The sequence below is a fragment of the Acinonyx jubatus genome, chromosome A1 (assembly GCF_027475565.1).
Source record: "Acinonyx jubatus isolate Ajub_Pintada_27869175 chromosome A1, VMU_Ajub_asm_v1.0, whole genome shotgun sequence".
NCBI classification, from domain to species: Eukaryota; Metazoa; Chordata; class Mammalia; order Carnivora; family Felidae; genus Acinonyx; species Acinonyx jubatus.
Window position 1 is genome coordinate 196,064,639 of NC_069380.1, and position 22,339 is coordinate 196,086,977.

General features: G+C 41.9%; 1 protein-coding gene and 1 long non-coding RNA gene across 6 annotated transcripts in view; one reads left to right on the forward strand and one right to left on the reverse strand.

Annotated features, from left to right (window-relative positions):
• Positions 1-5,271: 5,271 nt before the first annotated feature.
• Positions 5,272-17,628, reverse strand: LOC113604465 (uncharacterized). The gene is made up of 2 exons (XR_003426409.2): positions 16,910-17,628; positions 5,272-9,004 (listed from the first exon to the last, which is right to left on the reverse strand). It is a non-coding gene; the product is annotated as an uncharacterized LOC113604465 (long non-coding RNA).
• A 1-nt stretch (position 17,629) lies between these two features.
• Positions 17,630-22,339, forward strand: part of ARL15 (ADP ribosylation factor like GTPase 15) — a 406,131-nt gene continuing 401,421 nt past the window's right edge. The window contains exon 1 of one of the 5 annotated variants that reach the window (XM_053200688.1): positions 17,630-17,918. In XM_053200688.1, the coding sequence (XP_053056663.1) occupies positions 17,871-17,918 (48 nt within the window). In that variant the 5' untranslated portion in view covers positions 17,630-17,870. The remainder of the gene's footprint in view (positions 17,919-22,339) is intronic. The other 4 variants (XM_053200699.1, XR_008289375.1, XM_053200698.1 and 1 more) reach the window with 4 other exon arrangements.

Below are 22,339 nucleotides of genomic sequence, written 5' to 3' on the forward strand. Positions count from 1 at the left end.
CGACACTCCTCAGTCTGTACATTCCTGCTGTGTTCAACTATTCACTGGATAAAACTAAGCACCAAGATATCAGAATCAGGCCCTGATATAAGTTCTTTATACCTCTGAGTCCTTGGAAAGTATAATTCATGGAATCTGTTAAATGAGTGTTTGATGGATTAAGTCCCACTTCTGTGATGCTACCCCCAACTACTCTGATCTGTTCTATTTTTTTCTGAAATTCTCTATCAGTCACTTGACTTCCAATTGTAGGCTTCCTCTTAATTTTTCATTCTATGAAGTTAAATTTATTTAATTTTTTTTTAATTTTAGAGAGAGGGTGTACAAGCAGGAGGGGAGGCAGAGGGAGAGAGAGAGAATCTTAAGCAGGCTCCATATTCAGTGCAGAGCCCAACGCGAGGCTCGATCCCACAACCTGCACTGAAATCAAGAGTCAAACGCTCAACCAACTGAGCCACCCAGGTGCCCCTGAAGTTAAACTGTTAAATGCATAATCTCATTTCTAAAAAGCAAGACAACAAATTCTCTGGGAAGCCTGCACCCTCTTTGCAACAATACCAGAACCTAGACTTCAGTAATGTCCTATGTTTATTGAATAAATGGTTGGCCCTATGCCATAGAAACATGACCCCTTCACCTAGAAGGGTATCGAGCACTGGCTTAATCCTTTTGGGCTGCTATAACAAAGTACCATAAGACCGGGGAGGGGCTTAAACAACAAACATTTTATTTCTCACATTCTGGGGGCTGTGTCTTCATATGGCACAAGGGCAAGGGACCTCTTTTATAAGGGCACTAATCCCATTCATGAGGATTCCACCCTCAGGACCTAATCACCTCTCAAAGGCCTCACCTCCTAACACCATCACATTGGCCTTAGAATTTCAACATATATATTTGGGAGGAACACAAACATTCAATCTTTAGCATGCACTGCCACCACTCTGTATGATTTACGATAGGAACCTGCTTTGGTTTTTCCACATTGGAACTAGGCAGCATAGACCTTTCTGTCAGTCTGGGCAGTGTAAGTATCATGACACAATGTTCTTGAGGTGGGACTTGGAGCTTCTTCTTCATTAGCTGAACTCAAAAGAGTGTCAGCTCCAAGTGGAGAAAACATTGTCAGAAGTTCTGGGTTTTCCTTGTGGGAGTGTAGAAGGACTCTCACTTTTCAGCCTCATCATGACTCTTAGACCTGCCATGACCCATATCTCAGCACCTCTGGGTGTCTGCGGGGTGACTGAAAAGTCAGTCAGCCTGGTGAGGCAGCTGTGTGCCTGCTCTGGCCAAGCACTAGACTATTTATGCAGATTAAAAACAGAAGTCTATAAACTGACCCCAGCTGTACTACCTCTAATGATTGCAAGCTGGACTCTTAAGTATGTTGTTATTTTTAAAGTCAGTCATTTTCCAGGCCTGCGTTTTGTTTTACCATAACACATAGGCAATGAGAATTTTCCATCAACTTTAAAAGACAGATGTAATAGACCCTTAGGGCAGCCTCTTCTGTAAAATTGTTGTGATAACTTCAGTGTATGGGAGTTTCGTCTAGCCCCTTTATTACATCTCAAGGATTTTCATTCTTTGTGCTAAAGATGCTGGAGAGAGATTGTGGTCAAGATATTTAATCACAGCGAGTGGAATGAAGGAGTCAACCATCCCTGTGTTTCCTGTGTTGTATTATTTAGGCTTAGTTTGGTTTGCTTTTAAAGTCGCCTTTGGTGCTAAAACATACAGGATGACAGGGACAAGGACTTAATATGGAAACATCTGTTCAATGGCAGAACACACTAAAAATAATATAGCAACCAAGAGTCCTGGGGAGAAATCAGAACTTAGAGGGTGCAGGTGCAATGATTATGGAGCACTTTTTTTTTTTTTTTTAATGTGAATAAGCCACCATTCTGGTGCCAAGCATCTGATCGTGGCCTAAACTATAGCCCTGGCTGAAATGATATCTTCCTGGAGAAGTTATAAAAGTAACTGTAGACCATTTAGAAGATACCAGAAAGGTATTTTTAAACTTTACTTTAATGAGAAATCACTCCCAGAGACAGCCATCATGCCTACGCCCTCTGTTCACGCTACTAGTCCATTTTAAGGATTTTTCCCCCCAGATAATTGTGTAGTGTAGAATGGAGACTAACTTAGCAGGTCCAAGGAGAATGGAGATTGGATGGGAAGACCCTGGGTCCAAGAAATGTGTAGAGTGGCTCTCCCTCGGTCCATGGACTCTTTGGGGCAGGCCCTGATGGTGACCTAACAGCAAGGCCATTCCAATGTGGACCTGCCTCGCCTCACACTCCAGTCCCACACCTTGCAAACCCAGGACCCTGCATTTTGGCACCCTAAGGCAGACGGATGATTCAGTTAGGGAGCTCTTAGAAATCCCAGCCGTCCCTTGTCTTCATCTGCTCCGGACTCATCGATCCTACCAAACTCAATGTGAGCTTGTAAGACACTACTGGTAGTTAACAATACTGTCTTGTGTACTTGAGAGCTGTTCTGGGAGTAGAGCTTCAAAGTGTTCACCATTTGTAACTCTCATCTCGCCTTGTGTCAGCACTCAGGAGTTGTGTGTCCTTCAGGACAAACAACTATATTGAGTAGTGCTCCAGTGCCCAAGACATCCTCTTACAATACTCAGAAGTCTTGACCCTCTTTTCTCACTCTCAGTAGCAGTTAGAAAACTTCAGATACGTAAGGAAAGGCCTGCTCCTAAACTCCCTTTGTATAAGTGTGTCTTCTAACATCTACCTGATATTGCCTTATCTCACCTAGATACAACATTAGACCATGGAGGCATCCCCAAAGTTCTGGAGCCATCTTTGTCTCCGCTGTCCATTGTCCCCACATCTAACCGCTTAACCACCTCTTGGTTTTGCCTTCGTAGTTGCCTTCCTCCTCTACTCATGCCTATTACCCTGGTCCCCAACCTCACCTACTTACTCCTAGGTGGGTCTCAATACCTCTGCACTGAGCTGTCTGATTAGACTCTTCCCCTACATTCTGTCCTGTTTTCTAGAAACAAATACTATTTCTACAACATTCCCTGAGGAAACTATAATAGGTTCCTCTCAGAGCTTGATCTCCTCAGCAATGGAATTTAAATCTTCTATCAACCTGCCACATCTTATCTGGTCAGGGTGCTCTCACAACCTTATTTTGCCACTCCAGTCAGGCTGGTTCTTCCTTAAAGGCCATGCTCAGTCCTGCCTTTTCCAGTCACTTAGAATGTCTCATCCCCTCCTTTAAACCAAGTCCTCTATCTCAAGGCCTTCTTTTGAGCGTTTGAATTTTAGGACTCAATGGTATTTCATCTTTTTTGTACAGTCTAGACCGTAATTGTCCTTCTGCTGGGACCCAAGTGATCCTTGACTGTTATAGATGCAAAAATTGCTTGGAGTGCTCACTCTGTGCCAGATGCCATTCTCAGTACTGTATGGCTTTACATGTATTAGCTAATTTAATCCAAGTAATTCTAAGGAGGTAGGTTCTATTATCAGCAGTTTACAGATGAGGAGATTAAGGAGATTACTACGGAGAAGTTAAATAACTCGTCCAAAATCATTCAGCCAATTAAAGGCGGAATGTGAGTTTGAACTTACATGAAATTTGTCTCCCGAATCCGAGACATTCTGCATCCCCTTAGGAGCAGAGGACTTTTTGTGAGACCACAGCAAGTCAGAGCACCCATCACACAGCACATCTTAATATTGAATTGTTTTCCCCTAGGAATCGGATGCAAATTTATGCATCAAGTATTAAGCTACCCTATTTTATGAGGTATGGGATTGATGCTGTCACAATTGCATGTACAATCTTCTACCTGAGGTTCTTCCGATTGAAATCTTTTCTGAGCAAAAGTATATTCAAGTAGTATAAGCATTTGCCCCCTGAAGAGACTACTCTAGGTTTTGATCATTTGATGGATTGCCCGCACAGCATTTTTCTTTCCTTGGGACTGATTTAACTTGCTTAATTTCGTGCTTGTCAAACACAATGAGCATGATGAATCCTTCTGAGTTACCGATTTATCAAAAACATCTGTTAATTTACTAAAAATGCACCATGGCCTGGATTGTCCCTTACAAAAGCAGGATCTTGTTCATCTGTGAACAGATTTCTGTTTCTTTCTCAAGCGTTACATCTGTGATTTGTGAAGGTTGGGACATCACTTAGTATCAACTTGCACGTTTAAACAAGTCATTCTTACCCTTCTTTGTTTTTTCAATGCAAGGGATGTTTTAGTCTTTTGTAAAATTTAGTGTATCGCTTTTGATGTGATACAAAACAGCATTTCCTCCCTCGGGGTCCCCTGACCCAGCAGTGTCCATTTCTGTTTTAGAATTTCAGACAAAGTTTTGTTTACCGGCAGCCTATGGTGCATTCTACACAAAAATAACAGGAAATTTTAGTAACTCAAATAGAACTACCAAAGGAAAAGTAAGACTTGAGGAGATTACTACCACTCTCCTATCCCTGTAAAATAGAAATAAACACACCTTAAAGTGACCAACTATCTCATCCCAGACTCAAGACAAAGGCCTTTGTCTGTAATAAGAATAATCCTCAACAGAGGCTTTCCGGTGTAAAAACAGGCTTGTGTTGTCACATGTGTTTCATTGGTTCATATAATTCTTAAACATCTTGAGAGTAACTTATCAAGTTTAGGATTCTGGTATGTCAAAACTTTTTCATAAAATTACCTTTGAAATTTGAGAAACTTTACAGAAGACCATGGGGGAAGGGAAGGGGAAAAACTGGTTTCAGAGAGGGAGGCAAACCAAAGGAGACCCTTAAATACAGAGAATAAACTGAGGGCCCATGGGGGTGGAGGGGAGAGGGGGAAAATGGGTAATGGGCACTGGGGACGGCGCTTGTTGGGATGAATCGTGGGAATCTACTCCCGAAGCCAAGAGCACACTCTATGTTAGGTAACTTGACAGAAAATTATATTAAAAAAAAAAACAAAAAAAAAACTAAAAAAGTAAGTAAATAAAAAAAATAAAAGTACCATTGATATCCTGAGAATGGAATACTTTGTTATTGCTTTGTACCATAAAATACCCTGTGAACATTATCACTCATACCTGTGAATGATATTCCTCTATACACTCAGTGATTGCAGCCTTTTCTTGAGAGATTTCAGGAAAGAAACAAAGGCCCACTTTTTCTCCCACCAGTCATAATAACCAAACATTTAATAACTGTTAATTACTTCTCAAAAAAGAATGTTAGGGCTGACAGAAACAATGCAATATTCAATTTCTTAATTTTTTTAAGGTTTTTATTTATTTTTGAGAAAGAGAGAGAGTCCAAGTGGGCGAGGGGCAGAGAGAAAGGGGACAGAGGGTCCAAAGCAGGCTCCATGCTGACAGCAGACAGCCCAGTGTGGGGTTCGAACTCACAAACCATGAGATCATGACCTGAGCCGAAGTCAGAGGCTTGACTGATTGAGCTACCCAGGTACCCCTCAGTTTCTTAATTTTGAATAAGAGTTGCATATGGCTTCAGTATTATTATAATTTCCTTTTTTACCATAAATAAATGGTTGACTTACTGAAGTATAGGCTTGTAGAAAAATAAAATTGTTAATCATGCTATGACATGACTGAGTTATCTGAGCCTCCAGCCTTCTTGTCCAAGAGTTATCACATCAGGGATCTAATACTTCTTAAAAGGGTATAAACTGAGTTTTCACTTAATATTAGTGAGTAAGAGTCTGTACTGTTATGGAACCGGCAACGTTTGCTACTTTTCTTCCTTTCTAAATTTGTCCGGAAAATGTGAGACAAAATAGCTATTTTTCCTTGATAAGCGGGGTCAATCATCTTGATGGTTTGTATGTGTTCTGGAACATTTTATCTAGAGGTCTAGACATTATCAAAGTCATGTTCTGCTACATGGAGAACATTTATAAAAACAAGTGGCTAAGAGTTTGAAATTAAAAGCAGTTCTTCCACACAGCCTTTTCCTACGAGAACTTATCAGTTATTCCACTTTGACACAGTGAGAACTCTACCTCTCAACAGCCGTGTGCTCAGGGTGGCTATTTCTGCTACAAAGTGACGTGACCCTATGCTTCTGTTGCCTGGGCCTCTATCACACGGAGACGTGGTCTTGTGTCCACTATGTAACACACAAGCTTTTGCTCACCTGACGGAGTGCAGGGGTGGTTTTCACCAATGCAAGTGGGCGCCGGAGTCACACAGCCAAATGAAACATGTCCAGGAAATGTAATAGTTAATCACTCACTTTAGCTGTTTCCTGATACCCTCGCCTGCTTTCACGTAGATGGCACAAAATACGGAGCTTAGTGGCACACAAAGCCAGGCTGCTTTCACTGGACTGCCCACACATTCTTTTGATTCTATTTTGGGTCACACGTGAAAGCCACAGAACAATCGACAAAAGCCATTTCGTCTTTTCACTCTCTTCAGTTTACCCTTTTGCTTAGTTTATTTCATTTCGCCAACACTTTTAAAAGGGCATTGTTGTCATTACAAAGTTGAGTATTTTTCTGAGATCCTAGGTAGTGTTGGTGGTGGAAGAAGAATTCTTCCACTTTTCCAGACTAAGTCAAAAGCATGGTCTTTGAAATACTCAACGTCCCTGACGAAGCTTTCAGCACAGAGATGAAGAACAGCCAGTACCTGAGAGTTCCCTGCATTGTCATTAAATCCTCACAACTTTTAGGCAGTTACCTATATTTTATCTCCATTTTAAGAGTGGAGAAATTGAGTCTCAGAGGTTAAGTAGCTTTCTCAAGGTCACGTAGGTCATAAAGTGCCCGGGATAGAAACTTAGATCTGTTGCCAAAGCTTTATTTTACGCGTTTAGCTCACTGGATCAGAATTCTATAAAACAGCTATCCCACAGCATGTGATTATGGTGTTGTAAGTTAGCCATTGCTCTTTGGACCCCTTGACTTTAAAGCAAAGGCTTTAAAAATATTGAACTTTAATTGACATACCAGTATTTTTAAAAATTTGTTTAATGTTTATTCAGTATTGCGTGAGAGAGTGGGGGAGGGGCAGAGAGAGAAGGAGTCAGAGGATCCAAAGCAGGCTCCACACTGTTACCGCAGAGCTCAATGGGGGCTCAAACCCACGAACTCCGAGATCATGACCTGAGCTGAAGTCAGACGCTTAACTGACTGAGCCACCCAGGTGTCTCTAGTTGACATACAGTATTGTATTAGTTTCAGGTGTACAAGATGGTGACTCAAATTTTTTATATATCACGAAATGATACTATGATAGGTCTAGTTACCCTCTATCACCATACAAAATTATTACGATATTATTGACTGTATTCCCTATGTTATACTTTACATCCTTGTGACTTATTTATTTTATAACTGAAGTGCGTATCATTTAATCTCCTCCTATTTGTCCCATCCCTCCACCTCCCTTCCCTCTGTCAACCACTAGTTTATTCTCTTGACCAAAGGTTTTTTCATGTTTCAACACTGAATATGTTCGCTGTACATTTTCATCAATCTGAATAAATTTCTTTTTGTTCTTAGGTTGTACTCCACGAATGTTGTTATGGGGTGGCTTTGTCTTCCCATCCCCAAGGTTATGTGTTCAAGCACTAACTCCCAGTACCTCTGAAAGCTTCTACGGAGACTGGGCCTTTAAAGAGGTAATTAAATTAAAATGAGGCTGGTGGGATGGGCCTTAAACCCAGCTGACTGGAACCTTTATAAGGAGAGGCTAGAGCGACAGCGGGGATGTGCATGGAGACTACCTGAGGACTGCAGCGGGAGGTAGCCATCTGCAAGCTAAGGAGAAAAGAAACCAACTCTGGAATGGTCTTAAGGTTGGAGTTTTTTTGTTCCTGAGGTGTTTGATGAAATCTGATAGCAAATCTGTCTGGAGTGGTGCTTCTGTAGGAAGGTTTTTAAATGATTACCTCTTTGATGGTAATGTGTTATTGTTCTGGACCTCTGTGGTTTTTTTGGTCTGGAAACACATAGTTTTGGGTTGTGGAATGTTTGCTAAAATTATCTGGTAACTCCTTTTCACTATTGCTGTTGTTTCTCTTTGTCTTAAAACATCTAATTGGGTATTAGACTTCCAGGCTAATGTTCTTTTTTTTTTTTTTTTAATTCAAGTTAGTTAACATACAGTGTAGTATTGGTTTCAGGAGTAGAATTTAGTGATTCATCACTTATATAGAACACCCAGTGCTCATCCAAACAAGTGCCCTCCTCAATGCCCATCACCCATTTAGCCCATCCCCCACCCCTCCAGCAACCCTCTATTCTCTGTATTTTAGAGTCTTTTATGGTTTGCCTCCCTCTGTGTTTTAATCTCACTTTTCCTTTCCTTACCCTATGTTCATCTGTTGTTTCTTAAATTACACGTGAGTGAAATCATATGGTGTTTGTCTTTCTCTGCGTGACTTATTTTGCTTAGCATAATATACTCTAGTTCCATCCACAGTGTTGCAAATGGCAAGATTTCATTCCTTTTGATCGTCCAGGCTGATCTTCTAATGGTCTTTGCTCAAACTGCTTCTTTATCATTTTTGGGTGGTTTCCTCAGCTTTATTCCATCTCTACTGAATTTACTCTTGGCCTTTATGTCTTATCTGGTGTCCCTGAGGTCAAGCCCTCTTCAGTTTTATCTTGGGGGTAAATTTTCACTCTGGTTTTCTTTCAGGCTGCCAGCGGGGTGGGGGTAGTCACCAGGCCTCGTTTAGTGAGGCATATAAGGGTGCTCAGATGTGCATTTTAAAGATTCACAGCTATTTTATGTTTTCAGTCTCTCCCGGCTCTGAGGACCAGGTGCCTCTTATTCCTGAGCTGATGGGAGTCTGTGGCAGGAATCGGCTTGCTTCTTGCTGGCTTTCCTGATTCCAGGACTTAGGCTTCAGCTTTGTTCTGCTGTATTGATTCCCAACCTTTACTCATTTTGCTTTCTGAGATGGTTGATCTCTTCTATACAAGTGTCTTCAGTTTTCTTTGTGGGTCTTTTCATTCCTTTATTGGCTAGTGGGGGAGGTGAAATTAAGTATAATGTCATGGTTAAATGGAAGACCTCCATATTGTGACTTCGTGCCTCCATCGTCCAATGATAGCCACTACCCACATGTGGCTATTTAGATTTACACTAAAATAAAAATTCAGTGCCTCAGCCACATTTCAAGTGCTCAGTAGCCATATGTAGCTAATGCTACGGTATAGGGCAATGTAGATACAGAACACTTTCATCATTACAGAAAGTTTTATTGGACAGGAGTGCTAAACAAAATCCACAGAGATGCCATCCATAGTCTATAGCATTGTTTCAGTTACTTGCTAGTACACCCCTTTAATTCTGTATAGCACTTATCCCTAGTTGATACTCGTCTCCATCCACTAGAGATTAAGCTCCCTGTGAGCAGAGACCTTATTTTCCTATCATTCCTAACATACAGCAGGTGCTACTTACGTTTGTTAGAATGAATCAACCCTCGTTAATTTGCCCAGAGTGCCTACATGCTTGTCTTACTTAGTTTAAACTATATAGACTCAGAATCTCACGTTGGGATACGATCATTCTAGATGGCACAACTGCCATACTTTTCACTGGCTTTGTGCTGTAGTTTTGTATTGTTTCTCAACTCTTTGCAAGCTGTTTTGAGTCCAGCGCTAATTTTGAATTAAGATATTTACATGTAAGTCTTCAAAGAGACCAAGTTGTAAATTGGAAGCATTCAAAGTAGGTATTGAAATACCTACAAGAAAGCAACTTGGAAACATTCCAGTGAGTGGTGATTGCCTAGAAACCATCCAGGAAAGCAAGTGTCCACTTCTTGAGACTTGCTCACCTGAGCAGCTGCCTTAGTTATGTTAGTCTTGAGTACCAGAAAAATTGGGCAGGTACACAGAATGGACCTGAAAGTCGACTTGTCACTAACACCATGTGGTGAGTGAAGAGGCAGTAATCTGCAGAGAGGATCCTGGGCAAATCTTAACTCTCAAATTATCCTTGCCGCACATTTAGCTATCTTGTTCACATCCTATACTTTGGGCCCAAACTCTCCTTTCCTTTCAACTAGAGAATCTCTCCTACTTCTACCCATCCATCCTTCACATGCTGTTTTCCCACTTGGACACCTCCCCTCACAAAACCTCCAAGACCTAGCTCTCCTTTCTTTGAGAGTTCTCCTCAAAACTCCAAGAAGTCTGACAAGACCTCACTGAGTTCCCATCACTTAGACACTGAAGCAACTCTTCATCCTGTTTCTCTATTAATCAGAAATTCCTCTATGGCAGGCTTGAGGCCTGCTTTTTCATCTGTCTCCACAGATTCTGGGATCTTGTTGTACAGCAATACAAGGGGAAAATAGATCAGCTGGAATTAGAGAAGGAAAGGCCTCACCTCAACTACCTAATACATAGTATTGGAAACTTATTTCACTTGTGATTTTTTGCTGTGAGATTTCAGCATATTGATCACTGAGACTGGGGGATTGAATTATTTTCCCCACATTCATAGCTGACCACATCAGAAGGAAATCGCAGGTATGTTCAGGCAGTAGCACGTTGACACAACAGGGTTGGTTGTAGTTAATAGTGAAGTCTATATACACTTAATAACCAACCTGTCTTTGATGGTGCACGGGCTGTAGGTGAGACAGGCTGTTGATGTGCTGACACACGTGACTGGCATGGAAATGCAGCATTGGAGGCGACTCCGCTCACTTGCAGTATGATTAGCGGACGGTCTCCAGCTTCTTCAGGCTCTACTTGAGCCTTCAAACCCGGGTCATGCTTGTCCTGGGCTCTTCTTGGGGCTGTTCCCAGACAGTGACTGTGAGAGAGGTGGCCATACAAGGGCCTAGTCCTTTCTCCCCAGCATGGACTCCCTAATGGGCACCTTTTGCTCTGGAGTTTCCCCTAAAACTGGTAGGGGCTTTGTCAGGTGTGCATAATGTTCTGTGCCCTCCCCTGCCCCTTCAAGTCCTGCAGCTCTCCTTCCACAGGTGCTAATTCTTACTCAACCTTTTCTCATAACGCCATCTGCACATTTGTCTCCTGGAGAACCCAACCTAAAACAACATCAAATATGTAGTTTCTACAGCTGAGAAAAGGATTCAGGAAAAAAAAAATGAAGCCATGAAAACGGTGTATATCCTATACAAAGAGTGATGTGGGTTCTCAATTGTGAACCTGTGAAAGCTGTCGCTGAGCGCTTAAAGCCACAGGTATTAGGGAAATCGTGTCAGTTTTGTTTGCAGAGAATTGCTAAAATAAGTTCTAGCTTTTAAGAGAAATGGCTAGATATCTGTAAATGAGAGTCCTGGGAAATTAATACATTACCTTTCATTGCCTAGGGCTCCTAGCTTCTAATGTGTGTTTTGTTGATTTGGGTGCACTAAGGACATGTCGTAAACTGTTTTTGTTAAAACAGATTTCTAATGCAATGTGAATTGGTTTTTAAGGTTTGATTATTAAAGTCAAAACTGATCTTCCAATATGAATAAGCAAATGACCCTATATAGTTCCTCTCAGTCTCCAAAGCACCTTTATTTTCCAAAGAGAATTTTTTTTTTCATTTCTTGAAATCTCCATTGAGAAACAGTAAGTACTTCACAATTAAAGGTAGGTAGCAGATTCTTCTAGTTTACCATACTGGTCTTTTTTTTATAATACGGTTATCAAGTAGGGCTTAGACTATTGGTTATTCAAAGACTTGCAAGGAACTTAATGCACTATTTCCTGTTGTGCAGGATAAAGAAATTCAGATGTTTCATCCCACGGAAAGTTCAAAACCACGATGAACATTGTAGAGTTAAAGTATGGTCAAAGATTTATCCTTCTATATCCTAGAATAGAAAAAAGAATATAATAGGAAGAAGCTAATGTTCAAGAATTTTATGGAGAGTGAAGGACTAATCAGACTATGAGGAACAAAATTTTAACTCGTTAAATGTTGGAAGAAATACCATTCATATTTGGACCCACTGCTCTAGAACAATATTACCATGAAGAAAGTTTTTAGGCATGGTCAGTAAAGAAGGGAAAGCAGAAGAGATTTTGAAGAAAAAGTTAATATTGTCTTGAGCAAAAGTAGAGGGATAACATTATTCAAAATTGCTTACAGGTAGAAACCATCCAAATGTCTATCAATGGATGAATGAATGCGCAAAACTCCACACAGCCATACAAGGGAATGTTATCTGGCCATAGGAGAGAATGTACGTGCCACAACATGGAGGAAACTTCAATATTATGCAAAGTGGAAGAGGCCAATCCCAAAAGACCACATACTATAGGATTCCATTCATATGAAAGTCCAGAACAGAAGTCTGTAGAGACAGAAAGTGGACTAGTGATTTCCTAGGGCTGGGGAGTGAAGGTAGGGGGTGAAGGGTGATAGCTCAAAGGTTCAGGGTATTTTTTTAGAGGTGATTAAAAATGTCCTAAAAGTGGTGATAGTTGCACAAATCTGTAAATACACAAAAAGCCACTTAACTATATACTTTAAATGGGTGAATTGTATGGTAGGTGAATTCTCAAGGTTATTAAAAAAAAAATGGAAGAAAAACTCAAATGCCAGAGGACATGTAAATAGAATTACAAACTATCTAAACAGAATTAGAGTATCCTGGGGCCGTACCACCAAGTTTTAATTAAACTCTTTCTGAAATTGAGAGTTTACCTCATTCCGTAGGCATTAGTAAATTGTGCTTGTCACTTTGGATTTCCATGGGAGTATTTGCTTTTCCTGTATATCTTAAGATCAGGGTGTTAGGTTAGATATGGCTCCAAAGTTACCTGTGAATGTTACCTTATGTGGCAAAAATAACTTTGTAGATGTGATAAATTAAGGATTTTGAGACTAGGGGTTGTCCTGGATTATCTGGGTAGGCCCTACATGCAATCGCCCTTATAAGAGGGAGGCACAAGAGGTTAGACTACAGAGAAGGCAGTGTGACCACAGATGCAGAGACTGGAGTGATATGGTTGAAAGCCAAGCAATGTAAACAGCCAGAAGCTGGAAGAGATCAGGAATCCTCCCCTGAGATCTCTAGAAGGAGCCAACCCTGCCAGCACCTTGATTTTTAGCCCCATAAGACCAGGACTTCTAGTGTACAGAACGATGAGAGAATAGATTTGCGTCTTATGTCATTAACTATGTGGTAATTTGTCACAGTGCCATTAGGAAACTATTCAACAATGCAGTACTAATTTTAAATGATCCTGGGGAGGTATCGAAGGATTGCCATAGCTTGATATTTAGTGCTTAGGTAGTGTTTGCTTGTGTGATCTAGTTTTTTTTTTTTTTTTCCTCATATAATTATTTACCATTTTAGGCGGTGACTCTTCATTTTAAATGGCTTGTCTTGGTTTCATACTCCAAGACACAGCAAATTCTTTTTGGAAGAGGGGAGTTATCTGTTTAGAACAAATCCTTGCCCCCCAACCAGGAGTATAGACTTCTAGATCCCAAAGGGTCCTTAATCATCGGTGATTAGTGCAACTCTAGTTTACATTTGAGTAAACAGAAACCTGGAAGGAACGAGTGACCTACCCAAGCTCCTTTAGTTAAGTAGCAAATGTTCATGATTGCCAGGCCACTAATCTTTAAAAACTAGACATGTGAGACTTGAACATCAGCTTGCTGGAGACAAAACTAGTTTAAGCTGACATGGAGATGTTTTAGACTTAAAACTTCCTAGCTGCAAGAATCCATTACAAGTAGGGTTCCCTGTACTTTGTAGGCCACCATGACCATGCCAGGAGCAGAAAATCCTTTTTTTGGTTTGTTTAGTTTTGAGCACATGTGGGGGAGGGGCAGAGAACAAGGGGGACAGAGGATCCAAAGTAGGCTCCATCAGCAGTGAGCCTGATGCAGGGCTCGAACTCACAAACCGTGAGATCCCCTCCTGTGCTGAAGTTGTACGCTCAACTGACTGAGCCACCCAGGTGCCCCTGGAAAACCCTACTCTTAATTCAAGCCTCTACCCTCCTTCTGACCTCTTCCACTTATGAATCAAGTTGTGTTAGCTTCATAGGAGGTTTATCCTCTAGGACATAATGGTACTCCTTTCAAGTATAGGAAGCAGAGAAGAGGTTTGGGGTAAATCAGAGGTGGCTGGAGGTGGGTGAATGCTTGACCACCTAGAACAAGAAAAGCAGGGCTGAGAAGAAAATATTAAGGTCCTAGAAGTTATTGGAAGCAGTAAATGGGCAAAGTGCCCAGTGACCTCTGCAGAATTTAGTGTCTGGATACCACCACTTCTGAAAAAGAAGGTCCGTGGTTTAAGAGTCTTTCTAATGAAATACACCATCTCTCAGCTATTAAAGGATATACTCAAAGCAAGAATGAGGCAAGAGAAGCATTGCCTGCTTTGGAGTTGGGGCCAGGGGAAGGAAGGCTATAAGCTAGTAAAGTTTTAAAAGTGCTCATACCCTCTGTACCAATAACTCATTTCTAGAATATTCTTAGGATAATTCTTATAAGGAGATGTGGACAATCGTATAAGCAAACATTCACTGTAATATTAACAATAGTACCTAATAAGGAATTTATCATAGTACATCTCTATAGTAGAGCTGTATATAGCCATGAAACATTTATGAAGTTCCAGAATATAGTGAAGTTTATGTAAAGTGAGTGCATGATACAAAACTAGCAAAGATTATATTTTTCCATAAATCACGTCGAACAACAAAAAAAGTAGATGGTAATTGCCATGGATGTACTGTTTTTTCCTGGATGGTAGAAATTGGGAGACCAAGTTGGAAACATGCATTTGTTTCCTACAAACGACGCTTCAACAAACTTTTCTCTAAATCTGGCTAGTCAGCAGTCTTTATAGACTTGTAGACTATGGACTGTCAAAAGAATTTCTCCTTGCTTTTAACAAGCAACAGTGACCGGCTCTTTCCTCACAATCTGTGTGGTAATGCAACTGCCTCATAAGTTTATAGGTTTTCTTAGGTGTCTGGAAGAGAGTCGTTCTTGTTACAGCAAAGGCAGCTATGTTACTGGACCACGTCTTATTCAAGACTGCAGCTTGTTAATTGGCACATAGTGAGGTGAGCACATTCTAACCTCTACACACTTTTCTAAAGCACATATTGGGGTGGCTACGCAATAGCAACAGCTATCAGCTAAGACTGCAGCTGCACAGAGTGGGAAGTGTGGGATCTGTTCATACCAAATAATCAAGGTAGCCTCTCTCCTCTGCACAAAGTTTTATATACATCCCAGAAGAGTAGCACCTAATCGGAAAAATGTGCTCCATATGGAGTTCTGAAGCTTTAGGTTGAGATGCTTTTCCAAAAGGCAATATAGGATTTTTTAATACATCAAACACAAGATTTTCCTTGGTGTGAGTCATAATGTACAAATGGTATGGAATATGGTAAATACTATGGTGCAGCCTTTGGAACTTGGAACAAATTCTTTCATCCCTTTGGAACTTGGAACAAATTCTTTCATCTCCCTGCTTTGAGTCCATTTACGCGTTCTGAGAAGTAGGTTAAACTATGTTTAGCCTAAAAATCTTCTGTTCAGGATTCTTTAAGGTTAATTTTTATTTTATTTTATTTCAAGTTTATTTTAAGAGAGTGAGTGGGGAGGGGCAGGCAGGGAGAGAGAATCTCAAGCAGGCTCCGCACTGTCCGCATGGAGCCGCATGCGGGGCTCGAGCCCACAAACTGCGAGTTCATGACCCGAGCTGTAACCAAGAGTTGGTTCACTTAACCGACTGAACCACGCAGGTGCCCCACTAAGGTTAGCTTTTAAAGGAAAGGCAGAAGGCAGCTGCTCCTGAGTGGTTCTCTTCCCCTGCATAGAAACTGACAGGCTGTTTCAGAGTCTGACTTGGCCAGTCGTCAAGACCTCAAATATCACCGAGACCATGGACCATAAGGTGTCTCTTTGCTAACTCAAGCTCTTTATCTTATTTTCAATATGCTTACTCAAGGAAAGGGAAAAATCAAACCCAAAAGGTTTCTGATAGGTTTGAATTATTTTTGCTAGCAAATTGAAAAGGACTTCCACGTCTGCAATTTCAACCAATTGTGCTGTACATTTAGGGAAGTCCATCACCTTAGAATCCAGGTCACAATTTCTTCTAAATCCACATGTTCTTGCCCTTATGATAAATGAATCAAAATTGATTTAATGGTTTAAGGCAACTGAGTTAAGTTAGCTCCTACATAGGCAAAAGTCACTGAAATTTCTGCAGAAGTTCAATTTACTCAATCTTGTGTATAAGTTGGATCAACAAAGTCACGTTCTGTACTAAGTGTATATTTGGCCTTCAGTTACTTCAAAAAATCCTCTGGCCACAGGAATTCTCACTGTTTGGTAGAAGAAACAGGTTGAGAGAGAGGAGATCGAATACCCCCACATCACATGGCTTACTAACCTGAAGCTCCCTCTGAGGGTCTGCACTCCCTTCTTGCATATTTGGGGTGAATTCCATTGTTACCTAATTAACTGTTTTAGCAGGTGCAGGTAAGCTTTCAGTATGGAAATCCATGTTTGAAGATGCAAAAAGGGAAGGTGCCAAGTTGAGGGGAAAATAAAAATTCATCCCCTAATAGATTTATACAGTCAGGCAGTCTGTTCAGAAAGTTGAAGTTTGACATTTTATACATTATTGTATGGAAGCCCTAATCATTAATATAGGTGAGAGCAATCCCTTCATTCTCAAGCTATGCAGGGGTGGGGAGCAGGCTGTTGCGGTACTTCACCGGTCATGTGAGCCTAAGTTGCTGTGTCTGGCATTGTGTGGTTATTCCTAGGCTAAATCTTACAAAAACAAAACAAAAAACAAAAACAAAAAACCCGTGTGTTTTTGTGTTCTTCTCTAACTTCTCGACTGACACAGCACCCCCGCCCCCTTAATAGAATGGCAAAATTCCAATGCCAATTTCCAAGTTACTTACCAGGAAATGCACCTGCTTATGCTCTTACTTCTTACCCAGGGCAGCAATACCGTATTACATGGGTCTTGTCAGAGAGCTGCTTGTTGGATTGCTCATTTTCTTTAGGGGTGATGGATTTGTGTTCGGTGTAACTGGACTCAGAGCATGCAAAGACCTTACCGTTTCTTTCTGGTGTTTGAGGTCTACTACCCTCAACTTTTTTCTTGTCCCACGGTGGAGAGTGAATTCTGAGGACAACCTGGTGTTCTAAGGGAGCTTCTTGGGTTACCTCTGGCTGTGTGCGCTAAGCTGCTGTGTACCCTGAGAGACTTCAGGCTGGAGCTGTCCGCTTCCAAGATTCACGTCACCGAGTTCGGGAGGGGCTGCCCCTGTGACAGGCCTGCTTGTGCCGAGTACATTCCTTAAGCTCCCCTTCGGTGCTCTCTTGAGGCCGCAGGAAATCACTCCGGAGAGTGGCGTTAGGTGTCGGTGGCTACCACGCCTCCCGATTCAGGACTGGCTTCCTACCGGGGGTGGGAGGGGACACCACGGTTCTTGTGCACTGGAGCGCAGTTCGGCTCCGCTCTACCCCGAATAGGCAGCTACGGAAGCACGCAGAACTCGGGCAATTGCAGCACCGGCAGATTTTCCGCTCTTCCCGGCTCGCTCTTCCGCCTGCGCAGCCCTAGCCCCCGCCCTCCTCCACCCGGCTCACAGGAACCAGTGCCCTGGCCGCTCCCGCGCTTCTCTCCTGCCACCCGCAGTGGCCCGCTTTTTATAGGCACCGCAGCCAATGAGCGCTCTCCTTTCCTTCTGCCCGCCCGCCCGGCCAATCGCCGCGCCCCTTGTGTAATCTTCGGCTGCTCGGCCGCTCTCGGCTATTTTCGTTGTTGCTGGCTTTTTCAGGGGCTGCTCGCTCGCAGCCAGAGAAGCTGCTTTTTTTTCCGGGTTCGGAGCCGTTCCGGATGCTTTAGGCTGCCGGATGTCTGATCTCCGAATAACTGAGGCGTTTCTGTACATGGATTATCTGGTAGGTGCGGGGCAGGGGTGGCGTGTCGCCTCTTGGATCCGACGTGCCCGATGTCCCTCCGCCTGGAGGAACAGCCTTTTTGCTTTCTTTCTTTGGGATGGGATGCCTTTGGGGTTCTTTCTCCTGCAGCCTGCTCTAGAGCTTTGCTGGGACTCGGAGGGTCGGCTGGCGGGGCAGAGATGGGTGGCGGAGTTGACAGGTAAAGGTGCGGCCCCGGCCACCGCGCTGCGGGGAGAGGGGCGTGCTGGGGCTGCCGGGGAGATGGGGCCGCGGAGGTGGGGGCGTCCCCTGCCCGAAATCGGGTTCTTTGCTTCCCTTTGCGCTCCCTGCAGAGGACTTTCTTTCCCGGGAGGTAGGAGTTTTCTGCTCTCTCTTTTAGCAGAACTCCAGGTACTATTAAAGAGCCATAACCAGAATGGCTTACTAAGTGCCCGGCAGCCCCAGTCATTTGGTTGTTATTAGATCTCTAAAGCTATGACCTCGGCCGCGGTGAGGTTTTAAAAGCACATTACCGTAAAGTAGACGGGACTAAACAACATCGCAGTCCTGTCGGGACTGGATAAGGGCAGGCATTGTCCCACCGTTGTTGTGGTGGGTGCATGTGGCTTATGCCCTGGATCCCAGCTGTGCTTTTTAGGCCAGGCTTGTGCTGAGAAGTTTAGGTGGGAAGTGTCAGCACAATGCTGGGGCTGGACATTATTTTGATAATGAACTCGAGTTTTTGTGGAATTATGCAAGCATCATGTATTGTTCCAGAAATTCTATTTCCCTAGAGCTGCATGTTTGTGTTAGGGGGATCCTCCCTGACATTGGCTGTGTTCAGTCCTATACAATTACCAGGTTTACCTTGTTACCGCTGTTACGCAGAGTTGAAGTAGCTGGCTAAAAACATTGACCCTTCTGTGATCTTGTTGGACACATGCAGACGGTTGATTGTAGATTGGCCTGGCAGAGATTTGCTAGTGCCTTCTAGGAATTAAACTTAATGCTGTTCTAAGAAAGACTGTGAATGCTTTCATGATCAAGAAACGCTGGATACGGGCTGGTTTTGTAATGTTTTCTCGTATTTGGACTCATTCTAGTTTATGTGAAAGAGAGGTTTCCCCTAAAGCTTAGTGGTTTGATGTTGTTTGTTTTTGTGTTTTTTGTGGGGGAGGATGCTGGTTGAAGTTTATGCATGACCTTGTGTGTGGAGCAGAGACAAAAAATTCTGAGTTGGAATTCTGATCATTCGTTGATGTCAGTTATCTTTGTGATAAAGGGACATTATCCACCCACAACTGGAGCCAGTTTAAGGAGGTTATCTGATTGTGAGTGTTCTTTAAAATTCGAAGTGTCATGTAGGTTAAGAGTTGCCAAGTGTTCCTTAGGTTTTCTGAATTAAATAACCGATTATTTTGTAGCCTGTCTTATAAAATACAATGCTATGGTTTTGTTTTGTAGTTTTCAAAGCCAGAGTTTGTTGGGATAATTATCAAATAGGAAAGGTAATTACCTGTGGTACTGAAAGCTAATATTGGATACTTAAGTAGTGCCTAAAAAGGAAGTCAGGTGGTTCTGACCATTGTATTTATTTCTTTTACTGGGTGAATTTTAAATTTCAAACAGCATCACAAAGCTGAGGTGCCAAAACCACCTAACCACTTGGGGGTTGGGGGTTGAAAATTGGTTTACTACTTAGGTGGATTGTCTGAAGTTGGTGAATGAATGTTTGTGGGGCTTTAGGGTACCTTAAAAGTAGATTCATTTCTTTGTCAATTTAACAGGTTTGTTATACAATCACTGGGCCCCAAATTTGACACAGTTTTTTGATTTTTACCTGCCACGCCCCCACACGTCCTATTGCATTGGTACTAAAAATATCATTTTGTCCCTTTAAGCTTTAAAAAAAAAATCACAGCTGTAGTGAAACTGTTACATAAAAATCATTGGCTACTCATTGGAGATGAGAAAAGTCTTAAAGGAAGTAAGTCAGTTTTTATGAGTGTGCCAAGTATCCCCTGTGAAAACACTTAAGAAAAGCCTTAAGGATGAAGTCCAATTTTCCCATCTAATTTTTCAGTTAAAAAGACGCACCTCTCCTGAGGTGGTCTTTTGTGCTTACTTCTTATCAACTCTGAAGAAATGAGGTGCCACACATCATTCTTTTCTTCTTGCCTTTCAAATGGACTTATTTGCCTGTATATAATCTTTATGTGGTGTGTATTAAAAACCAGTTTCTAGGGGGGAAAAAACCCAATTCTGTTGACTGCATTTGGGATCTCATTTTTAAAACCAACTCCCAAGTTCTTTGGCTTCCAGGAAAAAAAAAATGCTCCTTTCATTAAGAGTTTGGCTCTTCGGATTTTGCTGAGCTTGTGGGCTAGAGCGAGCTCCTGTCCGTGCACTGGACAGGAATACTGGTGTGTGCTGTCTTTTCTTTTTTAATCAGGTACTTGACTTTTCTTGCTGCTGTTGGAAACTGGAAGAGGGAGCTGTATGTATTGTCCATTATTCTTTGGATGGGATGTCATCACTTAACCTTTTAGATTTGGAGGAGAGTAGAACAGAGAAAGGTACAGGTGCTATTTTTAACAGCTTTTAATAGGACTGTGGATATTAAAACAAATGAAGCTCTCTGCTCTTTGAGGTTGCTTTTGATTGTCTTAAATATTCTCAGTTAGAGGTGAACCAATAGGGCGAGGAACAGGGATGATGCCTTAATATTTAAGACAGGGTTTTTAAATTCAGTTCAGAGATATAGTAGCTAACTTGCTAATTCTAAATAATTAAATATCAGCCAGTGTTCAGTATTTGAAATGAATGAGACAGGGACAATTCTACTTTTCTCACCGGCTTCTAAGCTGAGACCAGATAAAATCTGTTTGGATTAGGTGTTTTGTTCTAGGGAATGCAGAATGTATCCTTTACACTTCAAGATTATCAAGATTATTTGTGTAGCCTGGTGGCAATTTAAATATAAAAATCTCATGTTTTCCAGTTAAGGAAATTGTTGTAGGAGGCCGCATACCTTTTCTCCATTTTCATGATGGACCTTAAAGGCCATGTTCACATGTATCAGGTCTGTGGGTAAAGATTTTGTTCCTGTTCCAATAGGCAGGACCAGCATCTTGCCCTTTTTCTGTTGTTGTTAACTTATTTAAACTCTAGTGTAGTGTTGGTTTCAGGAGTAGAACCCAGTAATTCATCACTGACATACCACACCCAGGCTTATCCTAGCAAGTATCCTCCTTAATGCCCGTCACCCATTTAGTCCATCCCCCTACCCACCTCCCCTCCAGCAACCCTCAGTTCTATTGTGTTTCTTAAATTCCACATATGAATGAAATCCCAGGATGTTTGTCTTTCTCTGCCTGACTTATTTCACCCCCAAACCAAATAATTCATTGAAGAAATGGGCAGAAGACATGGATGGACACGTTTCCAAAGAAGACCTCCGGATGGCCAGCCGGCATGTGAAAAGATGCTCAACAGCACTCATCATCAGAGAACTACAAATCTTACTCTCTTTTGACAGGTAGACCTAGCAAGACCATGTGCAGAGGTTTTTGAATAAGGCAGGAGAAAATCAAGTTGTAGTGAAAGAGAGACACATCTACCAGGTTTTCCTGGGAGGTTGCACAAGATCAACTTCTAGATTCCTTTCAGTTTCAAATTTTCTTTGCCTTCACTCCCATTGATGGGTGAGGATTTTACCTTTTTCCTCGTCCTGGCATCAAAACCATAAAACTTTCTGCTTTGTATCCTGCCCGTGATGATTAAATGAGATCATGGAGGGAAAGGGCTTTATATAAACGGCACATTGTTTTTCAGATATGAAATATTAATGTATCGTGATTACATTACTTACTGTTAAACCTTAAGACCTTAACGACCTCTCACTGGTAAATATCGGGCTAACTTTTAAACTAGTGCCAGGATGTGGAAAGGTTTGGAGCAGTAATCAGCAAGTAGGATGTCACAAGACCGTTGCTTGTTTAATACTTACGAAAATAAACCACCTTTAGATATTTTCATTAATCCATTCAACAAATATTTATGGAACCCCTGCTTTGTGCATGGCCCTGAAAGTCATGGGGGACGAGCTCCCTGCTGAGATCCCCTTGGCTGTGGGACTGCCAGGCACGTGGCTGTAGGGGAGTCTGTGGCAGGACAGGTTGCATAAGGTGCATAGGAGAGGAGACAGCTTCTAATGTGCTCCTTGGCTTTCTCCTAGGTTTCTCATCTTACGTGTCTTTGTTTTCTTGTGAACTAAAATGCAGAGTTAGACTCGAAAATGTGACAATTAGCAGCCATGACTAATCCAGCATTTTTAATGGTCAGCCAGTGATCACTGCATTTATATATTGTGTTTGGAATTTAAGGCCAGGGTTCTAGATTTCTTGTAGAGATTGGTGAACCCAGCCTAGTTTTTTGGTCCT